Source organism: Peromyscus eremicus, chromosome 9 (genome assembly GCF_949786415.1).
Source record: "Peromyscus eremicus chromosome 9, PerEre_H2_v1, whole genome shotgun sequence".
Taxonomy (NCBI): Eukaryota; Metazoa; Chordata; class Mammalia; order Rodentia; family Cricetidae; genus Peromyscus; species Peromyscus eremicus.
The window spans coordinates 43,092,298-43,119,263 of NC_081425.1; the positions used below are offsets into that span (position 1 = coordinate 43,092,298).

Below are 26,966 nucleotides of genomic sequence, written 5' to 3' on the forward strand. Positions count from 1 at the left end.
TCTCATTTCCCTCTCGTTCGAGAGCCAATTTGTTGTGGGGGACAGACCCTGCCCAAGTATGCCCTTTTATCTCTATGTGATGCATACTGTCACCATCCTTACGTGTGCCCTACAAGCCAGGTTCACCCACCCATCCTAATAACCGGACTAAGTAGCCTGGATATTAGCGAAAGAAGAAAAAGCTGTATTCATTGTGGTTGTACTGGGTAGAGGTACGAAGAGATCACCGAACCACTTTCTAAATCCATCTTTTTAACTATAATTCTACATCTAATAACTATATATCTAATAACTATAACTCTACATATAATAAAATGCCAACAACTGCTCAGTAGTAGAAATTCTACTGTTGACTTATCTGAGATAGTCCTGTTCTAAGCACACTGACACCCTCCTGTGGTCAGCAGCAGCAATAATTCTAGGCAAGCAAAAATCTGGAGCAATTTAAAGTTAATGATACAACATAAGTAAGTGTGAAATAACATTTAAAAAGGTCACTATAATTATATGATTTTAGGCTCTAGCCTATGCTTAGAGGCAAAAAATATCTCCAACCAAATCTTTGATGAGATGGCTAGGTGATAATGGATGTTTCTTGGGTCTTGTTCATAAAAGAAATGCCTAATTAAGACTAATATTCAACATATGTGATAGCCACATTATGTCAATCTTTTAGGCTTTCTCCAATACTATGAATGAAAGAATGTTCTGAGACTCTCTGGGTATCACTGATTCATGGTAAGGGTAAGAGTCTTTTCTGGGGAAGAGTTATCCTGAAACTTCTCTAGGATGTTGCCTTCTCAAATGCATACTTGGTGTGCACAGAACCCTGGGAATGGCGGTGTGAGGACATAATGCTTATGCACCCTTCCCTTTTAATCAGAGGTGTGTCAATGTACATAGATTCCCCTCACATTTAATGAAGATCAGAATGTAGTGATAAGCCTGGCGGTGAAAAGTCAAGATCTATTTTGTAAAGGAAATTCTATTGGTGTTTTAGAAAAATCACATATATAAATAAATATTAAAACACATTTATATATGCCACACATTTATCCATCCATCCATGCGTGCACGCATCAGCCATCTGTCCTGGAGTTGGTCATTGGTGAGAAGTGAGCTATTTTCAGAATGGTTAAGCTAGCTCCTGTCATATTTTTATGGTAAACCCAAGCTTATGCCCACCATAAAGCCAGAGGCACAAGGGAGATGTGCTACTGTTTTTTTTTTTTTTAAACAGCTAAGTAATTATGAGTTACAGGGGATGAGTAAGAGAGTCACAGTTACAATAGTGGATCCTACTGTTAGCAATAAGAGTTCTTCTATACTATGGGCCCCTACCACCCAGTCTAGGACAAAGGAGTTTGTTTTTGGTGTTACATCTTCGTCAGCAGGAAGGCAGTAGTTGAGGGGATGGCTTGCAATTGAACACCGTGCTTTCCCTTTATGGTAACAGAAGGCCTGTTGCCCAATACACACCAGTGATAAAGAATGTATTGAGTTTAGTAACCTGATATACACTCCTGAAATAAAAGACAATGAAAATTACCTAGCATCAAGTAGCTCAGCTGGTAGAGTTGCCTGGCATGTAGGAAACCCTGGATTTGATCCTCTCTATAGCATAAACCAGATGTAGGTGTATGTGCCGGTAATCACAACACTTGGACATAGAAATAAGAGGATCAAAGGTTCATACAATTGTGTAATAAAAAGAGAAATGGGGGAACTTTGATAAACCCCAATGTATTCAGAACATTGTAAAGAAAGACTTGGAAAATTTTATTCAGAATCCTGGCAACTATAAAGTCTCATGAACACTGAATGAATGTGAGAAAGAAGCCATTCAAGAGAAAGAACAGCTTCCATTCCAGGCGACACCTACGTGTGAGCTGCACCTTGCACTCTGGGATGTCTTGGCTCAGTGAGACAGGGAATTACCATTTGTAGCTTATATTAGTGTGAGCTGAATCAGTGCTCCTATTAAACATCATCTTACTTGCAGTTTTTCCCCCTTTGAGACATAATCTCAGGTAGCCCAGGCTAGCCTCAGATTTACTGTGTAGCTGAGTCTGGCCTAGAACTCCAGATAATCCTTTTTCTACCTCCTAAGTTCTGGGAGTAGGGGCATGCCACCACACCCAGCTGTGCTTTTTGGTTTTGTTTTTGTTAAGACAGGATCTCCTTCTGTAGTCCAGGCTAGCCTACCCTCCTTAGATATTGAGACACAGGTGTGTGCCTCCATACCTTCATCTTGCAGATTTTTTGATTCTACAATGAACCTGGAATTGCATGGATAATAGTTCTTCTCTTTAAAGGTATAAGGAAACACTACTGTTTTAACAGCAGCCACCCCCCATTTATTTACCCTATAACATCATAAATGGCATACAACACAGCTGTATCATAAACCACAACTACAATCAGCACAAAGGGCTTGTTCTGAGAGTTCTGCTACTCAGAGTCCATGGGAACACGAGAGTGAAGAAAACAGTAGGTAAGAATTGGCTACCTTCAGGGCGACAGTGGTGCATGCCTTTAATCCCAGCACTCAGGAGGCAGAGTTAGGTGGATCTCTGTGAGTTTGAGACCAGTGTGGTCTACAAAGTAAGGATTGAGTTCTAGGAATCCCTGACTTAAAAAACCCAAAACCAAAACCAAAAAAGAAAAAAAAAAAAAAAAGAAAAGAAAAAAGAAAAAAAAAAGAGTTGGTTACTTGGTGTATGTATATATATATATATATATATATATATATATATATATATATATTTAATAAAAATAAATCTTGAGGGTCATTGGGTTAAACAAAAATAGTGTTCTTTACCGTGGGGATTCCCAAAGGCAGAGATTTACTAATCTTAATTGAATTCCTAAGCAATGGCTAGAACACAGATCCTTAGAAAACAAAGACTCTGTGAAGCTGTGTTCAGAAACAGCTGACTGTGCTCACTTCTGGCTGTGTAGCCTTCCATCCACCCAAGCATCCTGCTCTGCCCCCGCACCTAACAATCCCCATGGCTCTCAATGCACTTCCCTGGCAAGGCTCCTAACTCACACCAGCCTGAAGCTCTGGCCCCTAAGTTCAATGGCAGCAGAACAGTGCCATCACTGTGAAAGCAGCGTCTTCAAAATGCTTGAATAAGACAGCCTCCGTGTCCTGCCATTTTGTCGGACATCAAACTACAACTGTCTATAGGTCTTGCCTACACAACCCCCACCCCCACCAGCCTCCATCATTACCTGGGCCTCATGGCTGCCCTGCTTTACTGGAGGGGTAGTTCTCACATGGCCACTGGCTACCAAGGCCATCTTCCTACTCAGCCTCTATCCAGTAACCTACAGCAACTCCCACTGTCAGGGAATCTAAGAACCTCAGCTGGCTTTCATGCAGTCTGACTTCTCCTCCGCCCTGGACTCCACTTGTTGGGGGAAATCATTTACTTTACTCAGGCTTGACTTAAACCATACAATGATAACCAAAAGCTGCCTGGCAGGTGAAGCTCCTTTAAACTGTTTTGAAAAATGTTCTGTGTTCATAAGACTGCGTAGAACCTTACCATTTCCTAAAAAACCCCAGCTCATATGCTTCTGGTGGCTCCAGGCTAGCCCTTATCCTCACCTCTGCTTTGCTGCACACTCCACTCCTTTTGGTGGCTCCAGGCTAGCCCTTACCCTCACCTCTGCTTTGCTGCCTACTCCACTCCTCCTGGGATAGCTGGTTTTGAACCTGGACTTGCCCTCTGGGCTTTGTGCTTGGCTGTGGCATCTGCTCTCATTCTTATGGTTTCTGGGTCTGGTCATCCCTAGATTTGTAGCTCAGCTTTCCCTCTTGCTAAGAAGGGACACCATACTAATTCTTTTAACTATGCCAGCACCCAGGGTTTTTAAAGGCCTGGAATGAATTTCTCTCTGTGTTTAGTTACTAAAATACATCCATTTAGAAAAAGGCAAGCCTAGGCTACAGATGTAGCCTAGAGGTAGAGTCTTGCCTTGCATGCAGGGGCCCTGGGCTCACCTGTCTGAGATCCCCAGCACTACAAGCAGCAGCAAGAAGTGCCCGGGCTCAGCTCCTGTTCGTTGGCTTCTACATTCCACTTCCACAGACATTCTCCCTCTGAACTGCGCACTGCACAGGACTTAGAGCCTCGACTTACCATTGAACCACACAGTGTTCGGCACCACGTAGCTCCTGGCTGCAGTTTCATGATTGGCAGCCATAGAGAACAAGCTCCCTGTAGAAGCACCAACGGTGGGTGGGTCCTCAGTAAGCGCTTCACCAGAACCAGCTCACTGAATGCATTTTGAAGGCTTCACACGCCTATTGTTTGTCTATAATTCAATGGATGACGACCTGCCAATGGCACAGCTTGGATCACCATCATCTACTTAGGAAACCGCCATTTGGGGAGCTTCCTGAAGCCAGATTTGATGACAATCACTGTTGTCTGGTTATAAATAAACTAGAAACATGGGGGTGGGGAGCAAACCAGTAAGTAGAATGTCAAGGAGGAGAGTCCAGTGACTGAGTTGTTGGGCTACAAAAGGGATGGCATGGCAGGAAGACATCTTATCCAACAAAAACTATTTCGTGGTCATAAATACGTAATTTGGGGCTTTTTGGGGGGTGAGTACTGAGGATTAAAGGTAGGGCTTGGTGCATCCCAGGCAGGTGCTCTGCCACCAAGCCCACATTTATGATTTATATTTGATCAGAGACAAATGCATTTGGATTTATGGCATAAACTGTTTTTTGGGGCTACTAGGAGCTACTTACTAACATACAGTTTTCATTGATATTGTACCCATGAGTTTTCACTATATCCAAATGACAAAAATTACCAATTGATTCACTCTCTAAATGTCACAGCTATTTCATGAGTACATAAGCGTAGCTGAAGTAAGACTATACTTGACAAATCAAAGTGAATCATGGGAACAGGGCTATCTGGAAAAGGATAGCTCTTCTGGGTGAGTGAGAGGCCAGAGTCTGTGGGGAAGACCAGCCAGGCGTCTACTGTGTCCTGCCACTCCAGACAGCACACTCTTCTCCCCGGGGGCCACCATCCATCCCCATCCATCCCCTTCAGCAGTACTTTTGGTGGAAGCAAAGAACAATGGTGGCTAGCCACTGGCTTGGGTCCTAAGGTAACATATGGACTGCATCTGCCTAGAAAGTGAGCCGGAATGGGGAAAACTCATCTCCACACTCCTACGGTCCTTCCGGCAACTTCTCCAGGGGCTCACACGAAACCACATCTAGGAAACCAATTTAACCCTGGTCAGGTCTGGGTCTTGTCATGGTTTCAATTCCCTCCCCTCTAAAACTCCAGTGGAAACTTAACTGTAATGACAGTACTGAGGGGTAACAGTACTAAGGAGTGAGACATCGGAGGGGTGTAGGCCCTGCGGCTCCTGGGAAGGAAGGGGGAACCATCACCGCTATGAAAGAGTGACGCAGCTCCCTTCAGGGTCTCTGCCATGTGGAGATCGAGGCACCATCTTGAACTCTGTGTTAGTGTGACTTTTCATCACTGACTGAACAGCCAAGAGAAATCACTTAAGGAGGGTTTATTAAGCTCACATTTTAGCAGTTTCATCCATGCGTGGCTGGCTCTGCTGCTTGGGAGGTGGTGATGTAGAACATCGCGGCTGAGGGGTCAGATGGAGCAGAGACGCCCACATGATGGCAGTTAGGAAGCAAGGAGAGACAAGAGGAGCCCACGGAAAGGTAAATTCCTAAATACCCACTAACTAGCTTCTTCCAAGGAGGATCTACCTCTAGAAGTTTCCACCAGCTCCCAATAATGGATAGAGTTATGGATTTGTCTGTGATCCAGTGATGAAGGTAGAGTCCTTATGGCCCAGTCACTGTGACTGGGTCCCCCAAGGAAAGAGCAGGCCTTCACCACATGGGCCCTGGGGGTGGGGAGCACTTCACACACAAACTCTGACACAGTCAGCATCACCACCCGGCCAGTGCTTCGGGCTGGACTCCCCAGCTGCCAGAAGAGTCAGCCAATCAGACTCTGGTTTTGGTGAATTACCAAACCAGTAATTGGTGAATTCCTCTATGGCTCTGCTGCAGGACAAATGGGCTGGCTGGTCTGCTAACCATCTGGAAATTATGAGCAAGAGAACACGCTTTTGTAGTATTTCTTCAACCAAGGGATAGAGGTCACTGGACGGGATCAAGATTTGAAAGGATCCTGGAAGTAGATCAGAAAGAGTGGTGGCCTCGCGACCTTATTGCCAGCAGGGCAGAGAAAGGCCAGATCTTCTCCAGCTGCCCTGGGCAGAAGCATGTGAGAAGGTGGCAAGAGGTAGGGTATGTTTGAAAGCAGGTCATGGGCTGGAGAGATGGCTTAGCAGGTAAGGGAGCTTGTGGCCAGGCCTGGAAACCTGAGTTTGATCCTTGGAACCCACAAGGTGGAAAGAGAGAACTGACTCCTGTCATTTATCTGCTGCTGACCTCTCTCTGTGTGCTTTGACAAGTGCATGCGTGTGTGTGTGTACACACGCATAAACATACAGAACCTAAAAAGTAAAAAGGAAGCTATTTAACCTCTCTGGGCATTGGTGTGAACGGCTCTGGCCCATTTCCGTATCTGTCAACTGCGGTAATAACAGTACCTACCTCCAAGTTGTCATGACGACCGAGTTAAGATATGTAAACACTCAGAATAGTGTTGCTAGGCAATAAGCACCTGTACGATTAGTTACTGCACTACTACCATGGATTCCCTTTCCTTCAAAAACAAGACAAAACAAATCAACAAAACCCCACAGATACTAGAGTGAGATTAGGTGACATAGTGACACCTCAGGTGACTCCCAGGCTGCTTCCTTTTCTTGCTTTGCCTGTTCCCAGGGCCAGTGCCCCAGGCCCATTCCAACAGAATGTTTCACTAATGTATCTATTCAGCGCTCAACTGCAGTTGCTAGTAAAAGCATTCTGACCACTGTGTATACACGGGGATATTTAACTAGACCTTAATAAAGCAATAAAGCCTTCCATTAAAATTCAAAAGAATGGTCAAATTGGTGACTTCTAAAAATGTTTTTAAGATAATGCATCTGAAATGTGAATAGATTCACAAGGATATGGGACAAGACAGTTAACTGATGCTTCTTGGGTTAGCAAGGCATTTGCAACAAAGGACCTGCAACATCACAAAGCCATCCAGCGAGCTGGGGGTCTCCACTCTGCTCTCTCATCTCATTTGGTCTCTGTTAACTTGCTCTTCTGCTGCTGTACTGGGAAACCTTTTAAGAGTACTGTGCAGAGAGGAGCAAGCTTTCCCACAGCCATACTTACTTGTGGAACTGACAATCACACAATCCCCTAATTCACTCCACAGTGATTCCCCTACATCTTCAAGAAACGCCTGCTAGCTTTCACTGTGCCGTTTATTGCAACGAGGAGGACCCTCCTGTGAGTCAATCATTCATTCTGGGCAAGGACTTGACGACACTGGGTACCGACTGCATCACATCACCCCTGAGGCGACGGTGTTTCCTCCAGCCTTCCCTGCTCTTCCAGAAAGCAGCTGCAGACCTATCGCTCTGCTCCTTGCATAAACGTGGCAACGTTGCAACTCTCAGCTACCAAAGGGAAGAGTGTAAAGAGGATGGAAGGCCCCTGAGACTCCTGCTTGTCACGATCCACTCTGAGGAGCATCCCAAAGCATCCTTGCTGAGGACGTCAGGGAGCTGGAAAGTGGTACTTGGCTCCTTAGAAACATTCGCTTCTGTGACCTTGTGGGTTCATATAGACAGGTGCTAAGTTTTGAATTCTGCCAGCACTTTTGGGTTTTAGCACGAGTGGTGGTGACTTCCTGGGAAGCTGACTGAACAGTGAACAGTGCCGCCTAGACCACGTGGCTGGGTAGATAGAGCACAAATCAAACCACAGGTCCCATCACTACCGGCTGTGCGAACCTTAGGCTAGTTACTTAACCTTGCTGGGCCTCAACTTCTCCATCTGTGAATTAAACACTTGGAATTCTTACTTCCAAAATGATATGAAAAGAGGAGACTTAAAAAAACCTCTTTAACAAAACTGCTTTTTAAAATTTAAGCATATTAGAATAATTTCTTAAAATTATGGATGTGTGTGTGTGTATGTGCACATGTACACACACGTGCTCACACAGACCATAGTGAGTGTCCTTTGTGGCAGTCAGAGGATAACTTGTGGGAGTGAGTTCTCTCCTTCCAGCGTGCAGGCACAGGGATGGAACTCAGGTGGTCTGGCTTGGTGGCAAGTGCCTTTATCCACTAAGCCATGCTGATAGCCCAGCATTAGAGTAATTTTTAATTAGCTTCACATTCTTCTGATAATAATGAATGCTAGACCACTTAGCAGCATACTATTATCACTTCTGAAATGGCAGCTATTAAGTGATTTCATTTATATTTTAAAATCTTTCTATTATTTTTATTTATGTGTGTGTTTTGTTGAATGTATGTATGTGTACCATATACATGCCTGGTACCTGTGGGGGCCAGAAGAGACCTTCCTAGAACTGGAATGATAGGATGTTGTGAGCCACCATGTGGGTGCTGGGAACCAAACCAAGGCTCTCTGCAAGGGTAGCAAGTGCTCTTAGCCACAGAGCCACCTCTCCAGCCCCATAGATCTTATTATTCATTTTGAATTGTGGATATGTGTGTAATGTGTGTAGATGGGTGTCAGCACAATGCCTGCAGAGGCCAGAAGATGGTGTCAGATCCTCTAGAGCTGGGTGTACAGGCCTCGGGGAGCTGGTGTGCTGGTGTGGCTGCTGGAACTGAACTCAGGTCTTCTCCAAGAGCAATATGTGCTCTTAACAGCTGAGCCATCTCTCCAGCCCCATAAATGAATTTTTAAAAACAGTTTTTCTTTTCATTTCTTTGTTTATTTAGTTCTGCATATGGCTGTCCAGTTCTTCCCACGTGGTTTGCTGACTTTTCTCCTTTAGACTGCTCTGGCGGCCTGGTACTAATTGGCGCTATGTCTCTGGTCTATTTCTGGACATTCTATTCGGTCCCATCGATTTGTTCTTTCATCGTTTTGCCAACATCACACTGTCTTGATTATTGTAGTTTTGCAGTAAACCTTAAAATTGGGTAACATGATCTTCCACTTTATTCATCTTTAAAGCGACTGTTTTGGCTACGTTAATTCCTTGCCCTTCCATAAAAATTTTAGAATTGGCTTATTTTCAGCCGTTAGAAAAAGTCCTACTGGGAACTGCCTGGAGTTGCACTAAATCTACAGGTCAGCCTGGAGAGACATGGAATTGTTACGTCAAATCTGACAGTGAACTCCCTCTGCATGTGCTCAGTTTTTATGACCTGCATTAGTGCAGAATTCACCACACACATACACAAGTCTTGTTTAACTCTGACCTTAGTATTTCATTCTCAGTAGGAGCTGCTTAGAAATGGTGTGTGTGTGTGTGTGTGTGTGTGTGTGTGTGTGTGTGTAAGAGAGAGAGAGAGAGACATTATAATTGTTGCTGATACAGAGATGTGTAGTTAATTTTGTCAAACTTATTACTTCTAAGCTTTCTAAAAATGGATTTTCCAGGTGGGCGATTAGGCTTTTACTGTATTTCCTTCTGCACTAACACTTCTGGTGTGGCACTGGATAGGGAGGGTGGGTGGCATCTGTGCCTAATTTCCATTGGCACTCAGCCATTTGCCAGTTGGTGTGGTGCTAGTTGTCGGCACTATGGTGCTAGCCGGCACTGTCTACTGGGCTGAGGAAGTTCCCCTTCACAGCTTTCTGAGGGTGGCCTTCCTTCACCTTGTAGGCTGCCTTGAGTCAAGACCAGGTCTGGACGGGTGTTTAGGAAGGCTGACTCAGTGCTAGCTCAAATTCTGGCCTTCAGCTCAGCCTCTCTCCTGTAATTTTCTTGTAATATTTTCATAGGCTTCACTAGCTGTATATACATCTGATGGGGTTTCTGCAGTTGGTGGGAGAGACAGGGTTTAATTCATAACTAGAACCTGTGGGTTATTTTTTACAATCAGTTTATTATTTCTTTTTGTGCACATGTTCCTCATGTGTGTGTATGGGAGTACATGTAGAGGTCAGAGGTCAACCCTGTGGAGTCAGTTCTCCCCTGGAGCCTTCCTCCTTTATGTGGGTTCTGGGGAATCAAACTTAGACCACTAGGCTTGTGTGGCAAGCCCCTTTCCTTGCTGAGCCAACTTGCCAGCCCTTGAACAGCTGAGTCAGCGCCATTAAAACCTTGCAGTTTTAAGAGCTGAGGCCCTCCAGATGAGTTAGGTTTAACTCCTAGGGAACTGTGCCATGAACAACTTTGCTCCTGTTTTCAACCTATTATTGTCTTTCCCGATTTTTTATATTTACTAAACTAGTGAAAGTGCATAGTTAAATACCTCAAATAGTACTAGAAATAGATAATAAAAGCAGAAGTCCTCTATGCCACCATCGTGACCCCCCCATCTCCATTCTACAGGCAACCGATTCAACTGTTTACTATGATTTTGTTATTTATCCCAATGTTTCTTTTTGTTTGTGTGTGTGTGTGTGTGTGTGTGTATGTGTGTATAAAGGCAGAGCTTGCCAACATGTGGTGATCTAGAAGGGGCTTCTAAGAAGACCTCTTCATCACGAAGATTCTTACTCGGTCCTGCCAGCTTCCAGAGAAACTGACCCCAGGGGAGGGTGGATTCTCTAGCTTCCTGTCCCAGGCTGTGCTAGTCTCGGTGACCAAATTCCCACCTCCTGTAAAGTAGTGGAGAGCCAGCTGCTGGGGGCATCACATGGAGAGAGAGCCACACAATCAAATGCCCCTGCACAGGCTGCCAAATTTCAGTGTTGTGCACACTCCAACCTCCAGGGTTATGCAGTGCCTTCAATTCCTAAAGCTACAAGTGCCAAATAATGATGATGATGATGATGATGATGATGATGATGATGTGGGGACTAAGAACACACAGCTCCACATCCACTCACTCTCTCCCTTGCTCTGAGGCTCGGGCACACGCCGTGTATTTTGAACTCGCTCTAGTTGTCTTTTCAATAACTAAACAAGTATAATCCCCTACCGACCATTGTCCTGTCATTGATTTTCTGCTCTTCTTCAAGCTGACAGGTTTAAGCAAAGACTTTTTTCAATTCCTTTTTTGGGCCTGACAAAACTTTTTCTAAGCGGGATTATAAACGAAGCTTACATTTGACACCAGGACAGACGGTGACATATTAGCTCACTGGGTCGTGATTCGCTAGTGGGTATCTGGGTAATAGCGTTTCATTTTACTGTGGCTTTGTCTTATATAAACATTAAACAAACCTGTAGCCCAATATTACTTAAATGCTAAGTCTCTAATTCTTATTGTTTACTGAGTACTCACTCTGTGCCAGGGATAAAAGCATTTCATTCTCACAAGAACGTTGTAATGTACAAACAGCATTATCAGTGTATCACAATTAGGAAGTGAAACTTCAAAAGCACAAGGAATTTGCCAACGATCACATGCAACATGAGACACAGACCTGAAGTTAGGTTTGATTATTCCAAATATCACACTGGTAAAAAAATAGGCTGTACTGCTTACGGGTTAAAAAAATCATAATTTTATTAGAAAAATAATGGTAAGAAAGTTTATTTCTGTAGCCAGTATGATATATTAGCCACATTAAATACATACTAAAAATGCTCAGTCATAACACTTCTAGAGCATGGACTGTCAACTTACTTGACACCTTAATATATCACTGGCATGTTTTAAATCTGCTTCCTTATACTTTTAATAAACATTTCTAATATTGTTCCCTTACTTACTGATCTAAATAATATGCACTGTGGGAATACAACATAAAACAATGTCTTAAACTTTGGTACGAGAGAAAAGAACTGAAATAGTACTGAGGATGATTTGAAGAGAAAATTTAAAGACTTCCTTAGGCCTTTTCCAGAGTCTGGAGGCAAGACAGGATTTCTGTTTTTGATATTCATTTAGAATTGTTATAGCCACAGTTTTCAGTTTATAGGCCATCTTCCTCACTGGACATGACAGTTTACAGGACTCTCTTCCTCACTGGACATGACAGTTTACAGGACACTCTCACTGGACATGCACAGTTTACAGGACTCTCTCACTGGACATGCACAGTTTACAGGACTCTCTTCCTCACTGGACATGACAGTTTACAGGACTCTCTTCCTCACTGGACATGACAGTTTACAGGACTCTCTTCCTCACTGGACATGACAGTTTACAGGACTCTCTCACTGGACATGCACAGTTTACAGGACACTCTTCCTCACTGGACATGCACAGTTTACAGGACTCTCTTCCTCACTGGACATTACAGTTTACAGGACTCTCTCACTGGACATGCACAGTTTACAGGACTATCTCTCTCACTGGACATGCACAGTTTATAGGACTCTCTCACTGGACATGCACAGTTTACAGGACTCTCTCACTGGACATGCCCAGTCTACAGGACTCTCTCACTGGACATGCACAGTTTACAGGACTCTCACTCTCACTGGACATGCACAGTTTATAGGACTCTCTCACTGGACATGCACAAGGAATAACTGAAAACTCAGAAACTTCACAATCCCTTTTCTTAGGGAAGTGGAGTTGCTTGAACTCTATTGGGTTGAACCATTTCCGATGCTGTGATGGATGGGAGCAGTGCTTGGATAGGTGGAAAACTAGACTAGCAACTGTTTCTGAATTACAGTGCACGGAGGAAAGGCAGTCCCCATACATGAGTCCAGGAGTGTCACTTGAAGGCAGACTTCTTTCTAGGTCTTTGCTCAAACCCAGATGTTGTTTCAAGAACATTAATAGGCTGGGGATGTGGTTTAGAGCATTTGCCTGTCATGTGCAAGGGTTCAATCCCTAGCACTGAAGAAAACAACATTTGTTTTCTAAAGGACATTGCTATCTGTAGTTGGCCCATCTATGGGTTCCTATGTTTCCCAGAGACAGCATGGCACCACTTTATGTAAGGTCAGTCTTCCTTTCCCTCCCTTTTTCTCACTCTTTCTCTTCACAGGGCCATCACCCTGTTTCAGGAAGGGCTTTTTCTCTTTTTTTTTAATTAAACCATGACAGTTCTCAAAGGGTTGAGCCTAAAGACAGTTCAGCTAGTGGCACACTGGAATCCAAACCTACCAGCTTGTGAGATCACTGCATAATATTCAGGAATGTTTTAAGCAGACTGTTACCTCTAGTAGCTTGAAATCAGCAGGGAGGAAACATTTACACCACGGAACTTGGCACACGTTGTTAGCACCCCTTCCCCATCGTCGGGCATGACAAGCTGCCTTAGCATATACCGTAGGTACACTTGCCAGACCCTACGTTCTTAGTAGGGACTCCCGAAAACCCTCCAGAGTCAAAATTAACTTCTATGGCTTTCTCTAGCAGGAATACACAATAGGAAAGTCATAGGCACGGCCCAAGGGCCACCACACAGGCAAACAGCTAGATCATGTCAGTGAAAGCCGGGTGTACTTGTACACGAGTGGAGATACAGCAGGAAACCGCGGAAGTTCTTGATAGGCACCGCCTTTCCAGGCAAAGGTGATTTCCCAAAAACACATGTACGTGTAATAACCCTACAAGGCTCGAATCATTCGGTAACAACGACACACCGCACCAGACCGTTTCCAAAGAAGAACAAAACATGTAAGTGGACCATGCTTCCTCTGCAAACAGAACAAAGAACGCTGCACTAAAAGATCTTGATAACTGCTTGTATACTGGAAAAAAGATAAGTTTAAGTATGAATGGCAGTTAATCTGAAAATAGGCTTTACCGATCAACTGAAATCTTAAAACTGCAAAATTAGTTGGGTGGTAGTGGTGTACGCCTTTAATCCCAGCACTTGGGAGGCAGAGGTAGGATGGATCTCTGTGAGTTTGAGGCCAGCCTGGTCTACAGAGTGAGCTCCAGGATAGCCAGGGCTACACAGAGAAACCCTTTCTTTTTTTTTTTTTTGAGAAACCCTTTCTTAAAAAAACCAAAACCAAACCAAACTAACTGACCAACTAACCAAAACAAAAACAAAACCCCCCCAAAAACCAAAAAAAAAAACCTGCAAAACTACAGAGCTAGTGGCTAGAAAAGGCCAACCATTAACAATGGAACTGTCACTTATACTTGCTGTGGAAGGAAAAACAGTTTTCTCTAATACACTAGGTATATCAACCACTCCAGGGCTCATACATGTGAATGCTTGGTTCCCAGCTGGTGGAACTGTTTGGGAAGGATTAGGAGGTGTGGCTTTTTTGGAGGAGGTGTTTCACTGGGGCTGGGCTTTGAAGTTTCAAAAGCTTCCCGCCATCCCCAGGGCTTTCTGCCTCCTTGCAGCTTGAGATGTGAGCTCTCAGCTGTTCCTGCCACCATGCCTTCACTCACCACCATGGACTCCAGCCCTCTGGAACCATAAGCCCAATTAAACACTTGATTTTATAAGTTGCCTTGGTGGTGGCATTTAATCATAGGAATAGAAATGCACCTATGTACAATAAACTACATGTATTCACAGTCCTGGAATGTTTTCTTCAAAGGGACAAGGGTCCTTTCATGTTACTCAGTTCTCTTTTGTTTGCACTTCTTTCCATACATCTCTCTCTCTGTCTAAACACTGACCATGTGCTGAGCAGAGTCCTAACTGCAAGGACATGTGGGTTCTAGTCCCACACTGTGATCCAGAGCATTCTATCCATTTACAAGTTGATGGTTAAGTGAACACTCTGCAAAGGCCATAGAGACAGAGATTCTGCCAGTACCATGTGGAGATCAGCTTACTGATTCGTCTGCTATAATTAGAAAATGACATTTGAAAGCTATAATTGTTCAACCTTTCTTTATGAGAACAGTCACTGATATGTTTGTGGTTGATATATTGTGCACCCCAACAAACTTATCTGGGGGTCAGAGAACAGAACAGCCACTACATTAAACATAGAGGTTAGGCAGTGGTAGCACATGCCTTTAATCCTAGCATTCCAGAGGCAGAGATCCTGTGAGTTCAAAGCCACACTGGAAAGAGCCAAGCATGGTGGCACACACCTTTAATCCTAGGACTTAAGATCTCATGTCTTGCTTGGGAAAGACACAGGCCTTTAATCCCAGGAAGTGATGGCAGGAAGCCAGAAAGGTATATAAGGCGTGAGGACCAGGAACTAGAGGCTTTTTAGGCTTTTAAGATTTTAGGCTTTCAGCAGCAGTTCAACTGAGATCCATTCAGGTGAGGACTCAGAAGCTTCCAGTCTGAGTGGAAACAGAATCAGCTGAGGAGTTGGTGAGGTGAGGTTGGCTGTGGCTTGTTCTGTCTGTCTGATCTCTCAGCTATCACCCCAATATCTGGCTCCAGGTTTTTTATTAATAAGACTTTTTAAGATTTGTCTTACACAGCTTTGCAGAGATGACAATTTGATTTTTGAGGAAAATGGTGGTGTATATTTAATAGAATTGTTTGGAGGAATAAAAATGTAATAAAATAAAGAAATAAGCAACATTGTGATATACGACTAGATGAATTCTGGCTTATAATTAACCAGTGCTTCTGAAAATACAGTCTAAAAGTAATAGCTGTGGATCCTAGGGTCTACAGTGGTAGTAATACTTTGAATTTATTGTTACAGTTGTTCATTACAGGAAAACACATGTTCTTGTCGGTGTCAAGTGAATGAACATACGTTACATGGAGAGTTCAGTAAGTACTTCCTCGGGTTCTCACTTGGAAATACAGCAAATAATTCATTAACGAAAGTTCAACTAAGTATGGCTCCATGCTAACGCTGCTGGAGGGCAGCAGGAGGCGAGGTGGCAAATACCCCAAGGATGGCAGCTTACTGTCTGTGTGTCTAAGGACAGTCCCTCAGCTATACACAGAACCACCAGGGAAAGACGGAGAGGACAGCTTGACAGGTTGTTTTCCAGGCCTTCACTGCTGACCTAAGGAGCATCCACTACCCAACACGACCACACAAGGGACAGTGGAAATCTCCCAAGCTGACTTTCCAAGTGCCGGGGTGCAAAGGTGAGCTGTCATTTCAGGAATGTGTGTAGTACACCTAATGGCCACTAGATGGAGATCGGATCACTCCACCAGAGTCAGGGAAAGCTGCTGGCACCCAGGAACGCAAGTAGGCCATCAAGAACTAGGTATCTCTCCCCACTACTTCTGTAAGAGGGATTTTCCAAGCTCCAAAAATAGGGAGCAGAACCCTTCTGAGTGAAGAGTCCACAAATGGGGCCGCTTTATGGTTGACCTGGAAAGGAATTGTAGAAGACAAGTATGGCCTCTTATTATTGGCAAAAACGCCTATTAGATTTGGCTGTACAATCTACCTGTGGATAACAATGTGAGTGGGCCTAAATAGTCTGCTGTCTCACTGTTTACCAAGAGATGTGACCAGAAGCTCAAACAATGGCAGAATATTTGAGTGTCCAAGCATGCATGCTTAACATCAACTGTACGGACCAAGGAATAGTAGAGGTAAAAGAAGCATGCAGACTAAATCTATTTTTTCAAATCAAAATACCATTTAATTCTGATTTATATTACTTTATTACTAAGTTTGTCCTGGTTCTGCTATCTGAACTTTGAGCTGAGGACATAAAGCTAAACTTTTCTGAGAAAACATTTTGATCAGAGGAAGTTCAGATAATAATATTGGTTATTCTTGAGATGATTTTGCTCCTTTCTGGCTTAACTATTTAGTGTCAGTTACCAGTGTCATTTTGTTCAGACAAGTTAGAACATGAAGGAAGATGTGCGTTGTCCTGCACCTGTTACTAAAAGGGAGGCTGGAAAAGCAAAGAGCTGCAATATATTCAGAAAAGCCCTGGGAAGAAAAAGCTACATGATTAAGACATGAATAGGGGTTAATGTTTTAACCAGCCAAGACCCACTTTTAAATTGTAAGTAATTTAGGCCACCAATATTTTCTTTCCCTCCCTCCCTCCCTCCCTCCCTCCCTCCCTCCCTCCCTCCCCCTCTCCTTTTTGTTTTCATTTTTTGAGACAGGGTTTCTCCGTGTAGCCCTGGCTGTCCTGGAACTCACTCTGTAGACCAGGCTGGCCTCGAATTCAGAGATCTGCCCATCTCTGCCTTCTGAGAACTGGGATTAAAGGCTCCTTTTTCTTTCCCTTTTGGTCTTTTGAGATAGGTCTTGCTATGGAGCCCAGACTGTCCTAGACCTCACTATACAGTTCCAGCTGGTCTTGAATTCACAATTGTCCTACTTTCCATCACAAGTGCTAGGTTACAGACATGCACCACTACACTCAGCTGGACTATACATCTTGACCACAGGGAAAGCATGGTCTTTGATCTCCACATTATATGAGAAATTCAAAGAGAGCATACTGGAAGTTCGAACACAACAGTATTTACTGCTAGGCACCAATGAAAATACAAGAGTGAAAGTTCAAACAGAGGGGAACTAACATCTAGAATAATTCTGAACAGAACTACAGGTAACTCTAATCAAGCATAGCATCATTCTGCTGCTACCATAGAGCTACTTACTTATCGACATCATTTTAGAGCAATGTATTTGCTTTAACTCAACTTAATTAAATTAATATATTTATGTCTCTTCAAAAGTATTGAAAGTCACTAGCCTATTTCAGGTTGAGATTTTCAAAACATTCCTGCAAGCTCTTAAAAATCTAAAAGAAAGATGTAGTATTCACCCATAAATATACTTACATCTCTTTTAGGGAAATCACATAAAATAGTAATTATTAAACAATTATTGATGGAATAGTAAGTGGAAATGTCTTACCTTGTTGATGGCTGTTTGCAGAGTGATGGGGCTGGTAGCAACTTACCTTTCTTGTTATTAATTAATTAACCAACCAATTAATTTTGGAGCCTACCTTTCTTTTTGCTACACAACAGTGATATGTAACAAGAAAAGATGTGTTCTGAAGATTAGAACCAACTGCAAGTTGATTCTGTTCAGTTACGCTCTAGCATACATGAGTCTGCAGCTTTCTTTGTTTCTCTAGTTGGCTCCAGACAGCACCAGGAATAGCTCTAAGTGCTTCACCTCCGCAGCTGGGGGCTTCCTTACCTTCCCAACGGCTGCCCTTGTCTCTCTCCCAGAGTCGCACCTACTCATAGTGCCTGCACTGTCTGCAAATAGGTGCGTACACACTCTATTGGAGGTACGCTTCGCTGACTCCAGTCTAGAGCTTTGGACCTTGGAAGAATCTGCTCTACACAACATTCCTAGTGGTTTCTTTCCCAGGCAGCATGCACAGATGTCAGCAACCATGCTGATACAAGAAAGAAAAGATGCAGAAAACCAGAGATGCTTACGGCTCAGAAGTACAAGTTGATTATATTTGTACGTTGTGATGTTGGGAAACTGTACATTTAAACATTGGCAGGGAACTAAGACATAGTCTTACTTTGCCACTCTCAAGAGTCTCCTTCCATTAGGAGTCTAAAAATAATTTTAGCCATTTAAGCAGCTATTGGAGTGGTTGAACACGAAGTCTCCTTGATAGTGGCATTTAAAACTAAATTAATTTGTGAGAAGAAAGGTCAGTTCAAGTGATACCTGCACAGGTTTGTCACTGTCTTGTCCAATCATGTTTCTCCATTCCATGAGCGATTGCTGCAGACGTTCAAGTCCGGTTTCCCAGAGCCGGACACAGCCTCCCATGTCAACAGTCACAATGCCACTTTTGTCCCACTCAGCCATCAGGGCATCTGTGTCCGAGATAGCAGATATCCAGGCGGTGTACGGCGAGAGAGACTCCGCACTGAAAAAAGGGTCCAGAGAAAAGGTCAGAAACCAGGCAAAGCAGGTAGGTGACAGCTGAACACGGCAATGCCACCCCATCCCCACCCAAGTATGTGCCTTCAGCTTTGCTGAGCTGCGGCCTTCCTCTCCCATGAGGGTTGCTGAGGTCTGCTCTTAGCCATCTCCCAGCACCAGAAAATCCCAAAGACACGTGCAATGAGGGCAGGCGAACGACTCAGTTTAGGGGCTGAGAGACGGCTCAGTGGTTAAAGCACCTGCTGTGCAGACATGGGGACAGAAGGGACTTCAGTGAGTCGGGGTGGCTGCCTGCCTGTAATTCCAGCCGTAGAGGATATGTGAGTCCATGGAGGGAGGTGGGGCTTACCAGTAGAGCACTGCATGTTCAACCCCCCAGCACCACCACAAAATAAAAACCTAACCAAATTCAAATCTATGACACAAAACCTTGAAGAAAAAAATGCATCCATTTTGGCTCTGCAGTTACGCGACTTTATTATGTTTTTATAATTTGAAGTTAGCTATTGTGGTGTTTGGATGAGAAGGGCCCCATAGGCTGCTATGTTTGAATGCCTGGTCCCAGTTAGAGGAACTCTTTGGGAAGGATTAGGAGGCGTGGCCTTGTTGGAGGGGGTGTTACTGGGGGTGGGCTTTGAGGTTTCAAAGCCCAAGCCAAGCCCAGCCTCACTCTCTCTGGCTCCTGCCTGTAGAAGAGGATGCCAGCTTTCAGCTGATGCTTCAGTGCCAGGCCTGCCACCATGCCCTCTGCCACAGTGATCAAAGACTGACCCTGTAAAACTGAAAGCAAGCTCCCAATTGAATACTTCCTTTCAAACGTCGCCTTGGTCATGGTGTTTCATCACAGCAGTAACACAGTAATTAAGAAAGGCATCATGTAGAACATTCCTGATGTTCAGCAGAAATTTAACTATCCAACACACACACACACACACACACACACACACACACACACACACACACACACACCCCAATCACCACTTTAAGTTTAGATGACTCATTCTTCTCTAATGTGTGCCAAATATAGCACTGGTTAGTTTCAACAGAAAATCAGGATGTAAGGACAATGATCTAAACTGTGTGTCATGTGAAATGTGCTGCAAGTATAAAATATGTACTGAGATTTGAAAGACCTAGAAGAAAATGGATTTTTTTTGAGACAGAGTCTCACTATGTACCCCTGAAACTTACAGAGATCCATCTGCCTCTCTTTCTGAGTGCTGGGATTAAAGACATACACCGTCATGTCAGCCTACATTAAAATTTTTATACTGAACATATCTCAAAAAAATACTAGTTTAAATAAAATATATCATTAAAGTTAATTTTCCCTGGTTCTTTTTTTTTTTTCTCTCCCTGGTAATGGGAGCAAACCCTAGGCATGGCACATTGCTGGGCACATGCTCTCCCTCTGAGAACACCCAGGATGCCCTTTTCATGCTCTTTCTGCAGCTCCAGGAAATACTACTTGGATGGGTTGCACTGTGCTTCTATCACACAGCTTCAGTCTAAAGGGATGAGTGTGTACCCGCTGGCACTTGCTGTACACTCAGCTGAGAAGTAGCTCATATAGAATGTAAAGAACAAGACACAAACAGCTTAGGAGAGATATTGGAAAAATGACCAGTGCTTCAGAAACGCTAACAGTAGTTATGCTGATTCCTGACAATGTGACACAAACCAAGACATATTTGGGAAAAGAAACCTTGAGAAAGCTGCTTCCACCAGACTGCCTTTAGGAAAATCTGCAGGGCATTTTGTCGATTCAGGATTGATATGGGGGTGGGAGGAAGTAGCCATTGTGAGCAAAGTCTCCCTTAGGCTGGTGCTTCTGGATTATATACAAAAGTAGGTTGAGCAAGCCCTGGGGAGCAAGCCAGTAAGCAGCATCCTTCATGGATTCTGCTTTAGTTCCTGCTTCCAGGTTCATGGCCTGACTTCCCCAGTGAGAGTGTGGGCCTGAGAATCCGGAGATTTGCTTTTGGACTTGGTGTTTATCACAGCAATACAAACCCAACTAAGACACCACAGGATGTTCTTTGCTAATTCTTGAACTAATTGCATATTTTAAGGAATGTATAGCTAGGATGGAATAAGACATTTCCTTAAATGATTCAAAGACATCTCCCATAAAGTCAACATATTAAGGTAGTCTAAGAAGCCATACGTATTAGAGAAAGTAAATTTACCTCTCGGAATAATGATTTAATTTTTCATAGCTTTAAAGTCTGATTACAGGTCACTAGAAATGAAGCTGTTACTGAGTTTTTCGCATTGCCATGCCTAGCTGTTTTCTTCTGGGACTTGGAGGAGGGTGAAGAGACATGGTGTGCTGCTGCTGCACTAGGTAGCCTACAGGTTCTGCTGGGCCTGGCCTCCCTCGAATACTAGATAGTTCTCCAGGCTCCTCTGACTGGGACTTCAGGCAGGGCTCTACCCACTGTGCTGTGAAGGGTTCAGTCACGTGTGACAAGGCACTCCAGAGGAAGAAATATGATCTTAATCTAGATTAAAGTAGAGTGGAAAGATTAACAGTGGTTCTCAACCTGTGGGTCACTACCCCAAGGGCTATATATCAGATATTTACATTATAATTCATAGCAGTAGCAAAATTATAGTTATGAAGTAGCAATGGAATAATTTTATGGTTGGGAATCACCACAACATGAGGAACTGTAGTAAAGGGTCACAGCGTTAGGAAGGTTGAGAACCACTGGGTTAGAAGGAGGAGGCTTTGGGCTGGTGGTAAGCCAAAGACAAAAGAAGAATGTAATCACAGCAGACCAAGGGAGGTGCAGCCTCAGCCGGAAAACAGGAGATGAGGCATGGCCTTAGGGCTGCAGGGGAGCACATCTATGTTCTCACAGCAGAGAGGAGTCTCCATGTCTGCTCAGACCACACGTTTCGCTGCTTTAAAGGCTTTGCTGCCATTCCTGGACAATCACAGAAGCAGTGACTGGTAACAAGGTCCACCCTAAATGTCAGGGAATTGTTCATCTACAAGACGGACATGACTGCAAAGGACAGAATCATATTCAGAAACAATGTAACACCAATGCTATAGAAATACCTTGGGCATCTTGAATCATCTATTTCAGGAAATGAGTTCAGCTAATCAGTACCAAAATTAAAATTCCTGCAATACTCACAGTATCGTTCCTGGTACAGAAAGTGAAAATGAGAACAGGCCAGAGGCCGAGGGACTCATGCCTGCACACTGAATTTAAAAACATTTGAATGTTTTTCCAAAACAAAAATAAAGATGTCACTAACACATGCAGAAGAATGATGAGACACAAACCAACTGTGGGTGGAGGGGAGAGAACTCGCTACTTCGAGAAGCAGGACCCATGCATTTATTCAGAGTACACAGGAAGAGCTCGCTCGTTTCCATACAACAGACCACGGTAAGAAAAGAAGTGACATGGATTACCTGGGGACAGGGATGTATCGGAGTTTCTTTGCTTGAAGATCAGTAACCTCTATGTAGCCAGCTGTCTGTGGCGGGGTAACACCTACAAATAAGTCACGACACAAGGCAAGTGTTAAAGGGGTGCTGATACCAAAGTGGCCCCAAGAACGCTTGAATTTTGCTAACATGGAATGAAATTCTCAGGAAAGAGTGGAACTCTGGGAACTGCTTGGCAAGGAACTGGGCGTGTCTAGACAGTAAAAGGCTCAGGATAGCAGCAGAAAAAGAATATGAGGTCTTTCCAACTCTGGGGTTGGCCTTCCAGCAAATTCCAGAACTTGATGACTACTCTTCCTTGGCCCAAGTGCCACCATCACCCTCAAAACACGAGCTGGCCCACTGTGTGCAGGACTTCCAGTTAGTCTGGGTGGTTCTCTGACAGCAACGTCCCGTCTGCTTCCAGCTCAAGTGATGTGGAAGCTGAGGCTGAGAACTAATGTAACCACGGGACTTTAGGCAATTCAGCTAGAGAGCAGGCATCCAAAAGGAAGGCCTCCTGACCCTAGAACTTCCTACCTACCGTCCTCCCATACAGCTCCTGCCTGACAGCCCCAGTGAGCAAAGCCTTGACCGTCAAGACATCCCAAGAGCACAATGAAGCAACACTCGCCGGCACTGAACCAAACTCACATGTAACACATACATGGTTTCAAAGATTTCTGTCTGTCTGCCTAACTACATGTCTTCTGTCTATCTTCCCGTCTTCCACCATTTTTATTACAGCCTGGCTTAGAATGAAATGCCCAGAGGTCCACATTGTATCCACTGCGTGTGGTCAACAAAAAACAGTTCATGTCTGCAGTTGAAGGACAAAAACAAATGAATAAACAACAACAACAACACACCAACCAACCAAACAGGCCATCTAACAGACTCAGGTTGAAGAAGTTTTCTCAACTACTCAGTGCACCCTAATGTACTCGTCTAAACTACTCAGGGCACCCCTATGTCCTCAGCAGAAGTGTATGGCATTCTCTTTGCTGTAGACATGCTACCAGCATGGCGGGGCTCACACTCTGCTGTAGACATGCTACCAGCATGGCAGGGCTCACACTCTGTTGTAGACATGCTATCAGCATGGCGGGGCTCACACTCTGCTGTAGACATGCTACCAGCAGGGCGGGGCTCACTTTTCAGGAACGCACAGCATGAAGAACAAAGTTCCTCCTTTTGCCTCTATTCCTTTTTGAGCCATTGTGGACCTCTGGGGACTTGGAAACAAATTCCAGAGTGGGAACTGTAGCTCTGGAGCCAGGTGTGAGAGACTGGAGGGGGATGGGGTGGCAGGTAGTGCAGGGGGTGGGGCTCAGGCAAAAGACTCAAGAGGAAGGGAAGAGGCTGGTCAGGGAGAGGAGGGCCAAGGAAAGGGGTTAGGGTGCAATCTGGCCACCCGGCTGAACAGTTGTCCCCAGATGGCCATCTGCACAAGAGGGACATGCTTATTGAAAGTCACACTCCGTCTACCTTGCACTTCCGTGGAATAAGGCCAGTCTCTGATAAAGTTGTGTGCACCATATATCATTTCTGACAACTTCTGCTGCTAAAATCTAGCTAAAGAAAGGTAAATTTATATTTGGTCTATAAATCTGTATTTATAGACCAAGATTTTTTTTTTTTCCTAAGAAGGACAAGCTATTGAAGCTAGAGCTGCCTATGTAACTAACCTAAGCATTTTGGCTTGTCACTTACGGACATTTTTAAAAGCACGCAGCCTAAGTTGAGACACTGATATGGCACTTTCAGACCACTGTGAGAACGGCATGTCTACTCGCTTAAATCTTTTTTCTACATCATTCTTTCTTTTTGTTCACTATAAAATTAATTCCAAAATACAGAGGAGGAGAAAAAGGTAGTGATGGCTGTGTCTACTTCAACAAGGAGAAAGCAACCATTGATCTGACATTAAGACATTTTCACGCACCAGCAAAGGGACCTTGTGGCTACACAGCGGCAGTGCCGCGGCCACAGTACTAAGCACTTAAAAAGAATCAAGAGTAAAGTTTACTGATCTAAAAATAAATCAGAAGACAAAAATATTTACAGAAAGAGCCTTATGGTTATCCTTGAATGGAATTCATGGATGAATTAAGGAAGCGTAACTGTGGCCAGGTTTCTCTCCAAACTTAGCCTTATCCATCCATTTTAAATGTGTCCATCCTTAAGAGGATGGAGGCTCAGTACATTTCCACCGTGGCTACAGCCCAGGTGGATTTCAAAGATAGGTACAAACTGTATTTAGGGATTAGTCACACACCATTAAGGGAAATCATTGCTGCAGTGTTTATCACAGAGGTCCCATGGACAGTGGAGAGTTTATATGCACAGGGCCAAAGTTAGGGGCAGGAATAAAAACTGTCAGGTAAAACCACCAGGGGAGTCTGCAAAGGCAAACGGGGCTACTTTACACACTCATTTCTTTTGGAAACGTATTGATGCACACCCGCTGGCCACTAGGGTTAAGGCTCTTCCATCTGTTTTCACATATTAAAAGTGATGCGTGCTGTAGTGAAAAGGTTCACTGAATGTTTTCCAGTAACCTTTTTCATGAACATGTATGAGTGTGAGCATGTGTGAACATGTTCATGTGAGTGTGTGCAGATGCCTGTGTGCACTGGAGGTCAGGAGGCAACCTTGGGTGTTGCCCTCATGAGCCTGTCCCCCTTGTTTTTTGAGAAAGGGACTCTTATTGGCTAGGGTTCATCAGTTTGGCCAGGCTGACTGGCTGGCGAGCCCAGGGATCTGCCTTTCTCTCCCTGCCCTTGTGCTGGGATTACGAGCATGCCCCACCACGCTTGGCTTTTTCTATGTGGGTTCTGAAGCCCAACTAGGTCACCATGTCTGCATAGCAAGAGCTTGACTGGCTGAACCATCCTTCCCAGGCCTCCAGGAGCCTCCTTTATGCTGATAGAACAAGAACTTGAGACATGTCCTCCTTCAATACACCAACAGACTCTCCGACGACGCCCAGGAGACAGAGTACTCACAATACCATGACGTGTAATGGAGGACAACCCCTAAATGTGAACTTGCGAAGAAATGGTTACTAAACTGGGGCACACGAAGCAGTGACAATCACAGGGGAGCTTCAGATTGGCAACGACAGTTTCTTAACTTGAGCAAGGAGATCTACTGAGCTTCTTCCTTTTGAATCTTGTCCAAATGGGTCCTGAATGGCCCTGACTCAAGCCTCTGTATTTTTCTCTTTTATCATTTTACAAACAAACAAACAAATCCAGCGACAATTAACTCAAAATGGACCATAAATCTAAATAGACAACCCAAAGTACACAATTTCCCAGAGGAAAGAGGACATCTGCCCTTCATTACAACAGCAGAAAATATAGGAAGTAGATATCTAACACTGGACTTGTTTTCAGGATATATAAAGGACACATAAAACTCTGGACATACATGAAAAAAAAAAAGATCGTCATTGAGTGGTAAAAAACAAAAACTAAAACCATAAGGAGGGTCAGCAAGAAGGCTTAGTGGGCAAAGATACTTCTTGCCATGCCTGAAAACCTGAATTCAATTTCCAGAATCTGTGTGGTGGCAGGGTTTCCAGAGCCATGTGGTGGGAGGACAAATTCCTGTAAGTTGTTTTCTGATCACCACATGCACACCAAGGCAAACACATGCCTCCCTACACATACTACCCAAAGACACAAGCAGTTTTAAAAGCCAATATGAGAATGACTATCCAAGTATCACAGGGATAAAAAACCAACAGCACCAAGTCCCAGCAAGGATGTGGATCAATGGGAGGAGCTCTCACTTACTGCTGAGAGAAATGCAAATGGGCCTGGCCAGCTCAGAAAGTCGTTCAGCAGTTTTACCATATGACATAAAAAAAAAATGCCATTCCTAAGATGCATCCAAGTAAAAAACTCATGCACAAATGTTCATAGAGGCCTTATTCATTCTTTCATCAAACTGGAAACAATCTAAGTTTCTACCAATTTATGAATGGATACACAAATAGTAGCATACTCACATGATAGTGGTCTAAACATAAAACAGACTACTACACTCAAATAGACACAGTGTACTGGCAATGTATTGGCTAGTTTCTTATCTACTGGGTTCACCTTGGAAGAGGGAACCTCAATTTAGAAAATGCCTCTATCTGTTGGCCTGTGAGAAATCCTCTGGGACATTTTCTTGAGTAATGATTGATGTGGAAGGTTCCAGTGTACTGTGGACAGTGCCACTCCTGAGCAGATAGTCCTATTGTATACATGAGTAAGTCATGGGTGAACAAGCCAGTAAACAGCACTCTTTCATGGCCTCCGCATCAGGTTCCTGCCTTGGTTCCCCTTCATGCTGGCCTATAAGCCGTAAGGTGAAATAAACCATTTCCTCCCCTAGTTGTTTTGGTCACGATGTTTTATCACAGCAACAGAAAGCCAAACTATGACAGACACACAACATAAGAGATTCTCAAAGACATTACTAAGTAAAAGAAACCAGATTCAAAAGACCACATTTGTATGAATCCATTAGTATAGCATCCTGGTAAGGGCAAATCTGTAAGAACAGAAATTAGATTAGTTGGGAATGGAGGTAGCTGGAGGGGTTGACTATTGACCCAAGAGGCTTTGTGGACCAGGAAGACTTTTCTTTACCGGTTGTGATGATGGCTAAGCAACTATTTGTATTCATCACATGTATAAAAAAACACAGTAAAAACAGTGAACCATACTGTCTTTATT

At 43.9% G+C, this 26,966-nt stretch overlaps 1 protein-coding gene across 1 annotated transcript in view; it reads right to left on the minus strand.

The window, feature by feature from the left end:
- The window catches only part of Vwa8 (von Willebrand factor A domain containing 8), a 341,953-nt gene that overhangs the window by 59,445 nt on the left and 255,542 nt on the right, over nucleotides 1-26,966 (minus strand). The window contains exons 36-37 of the mRNA XM_059273290.1: nucleotides 22,216-22,297; nucleotides 18,561-18,765 (exon numbers count right to left, since the gene is read on the minus strand). Coding sequence (XP_059129273.1) covers nucleotides 18,561-18,765; nucleotides 22,216-22,297 — 287 coding nt within the window. The remainder of the gene's footprint in view (nucleotides 1-18,560; nucleotides 18,766-22,215; nucleotides 22,298-26,966) is intronic.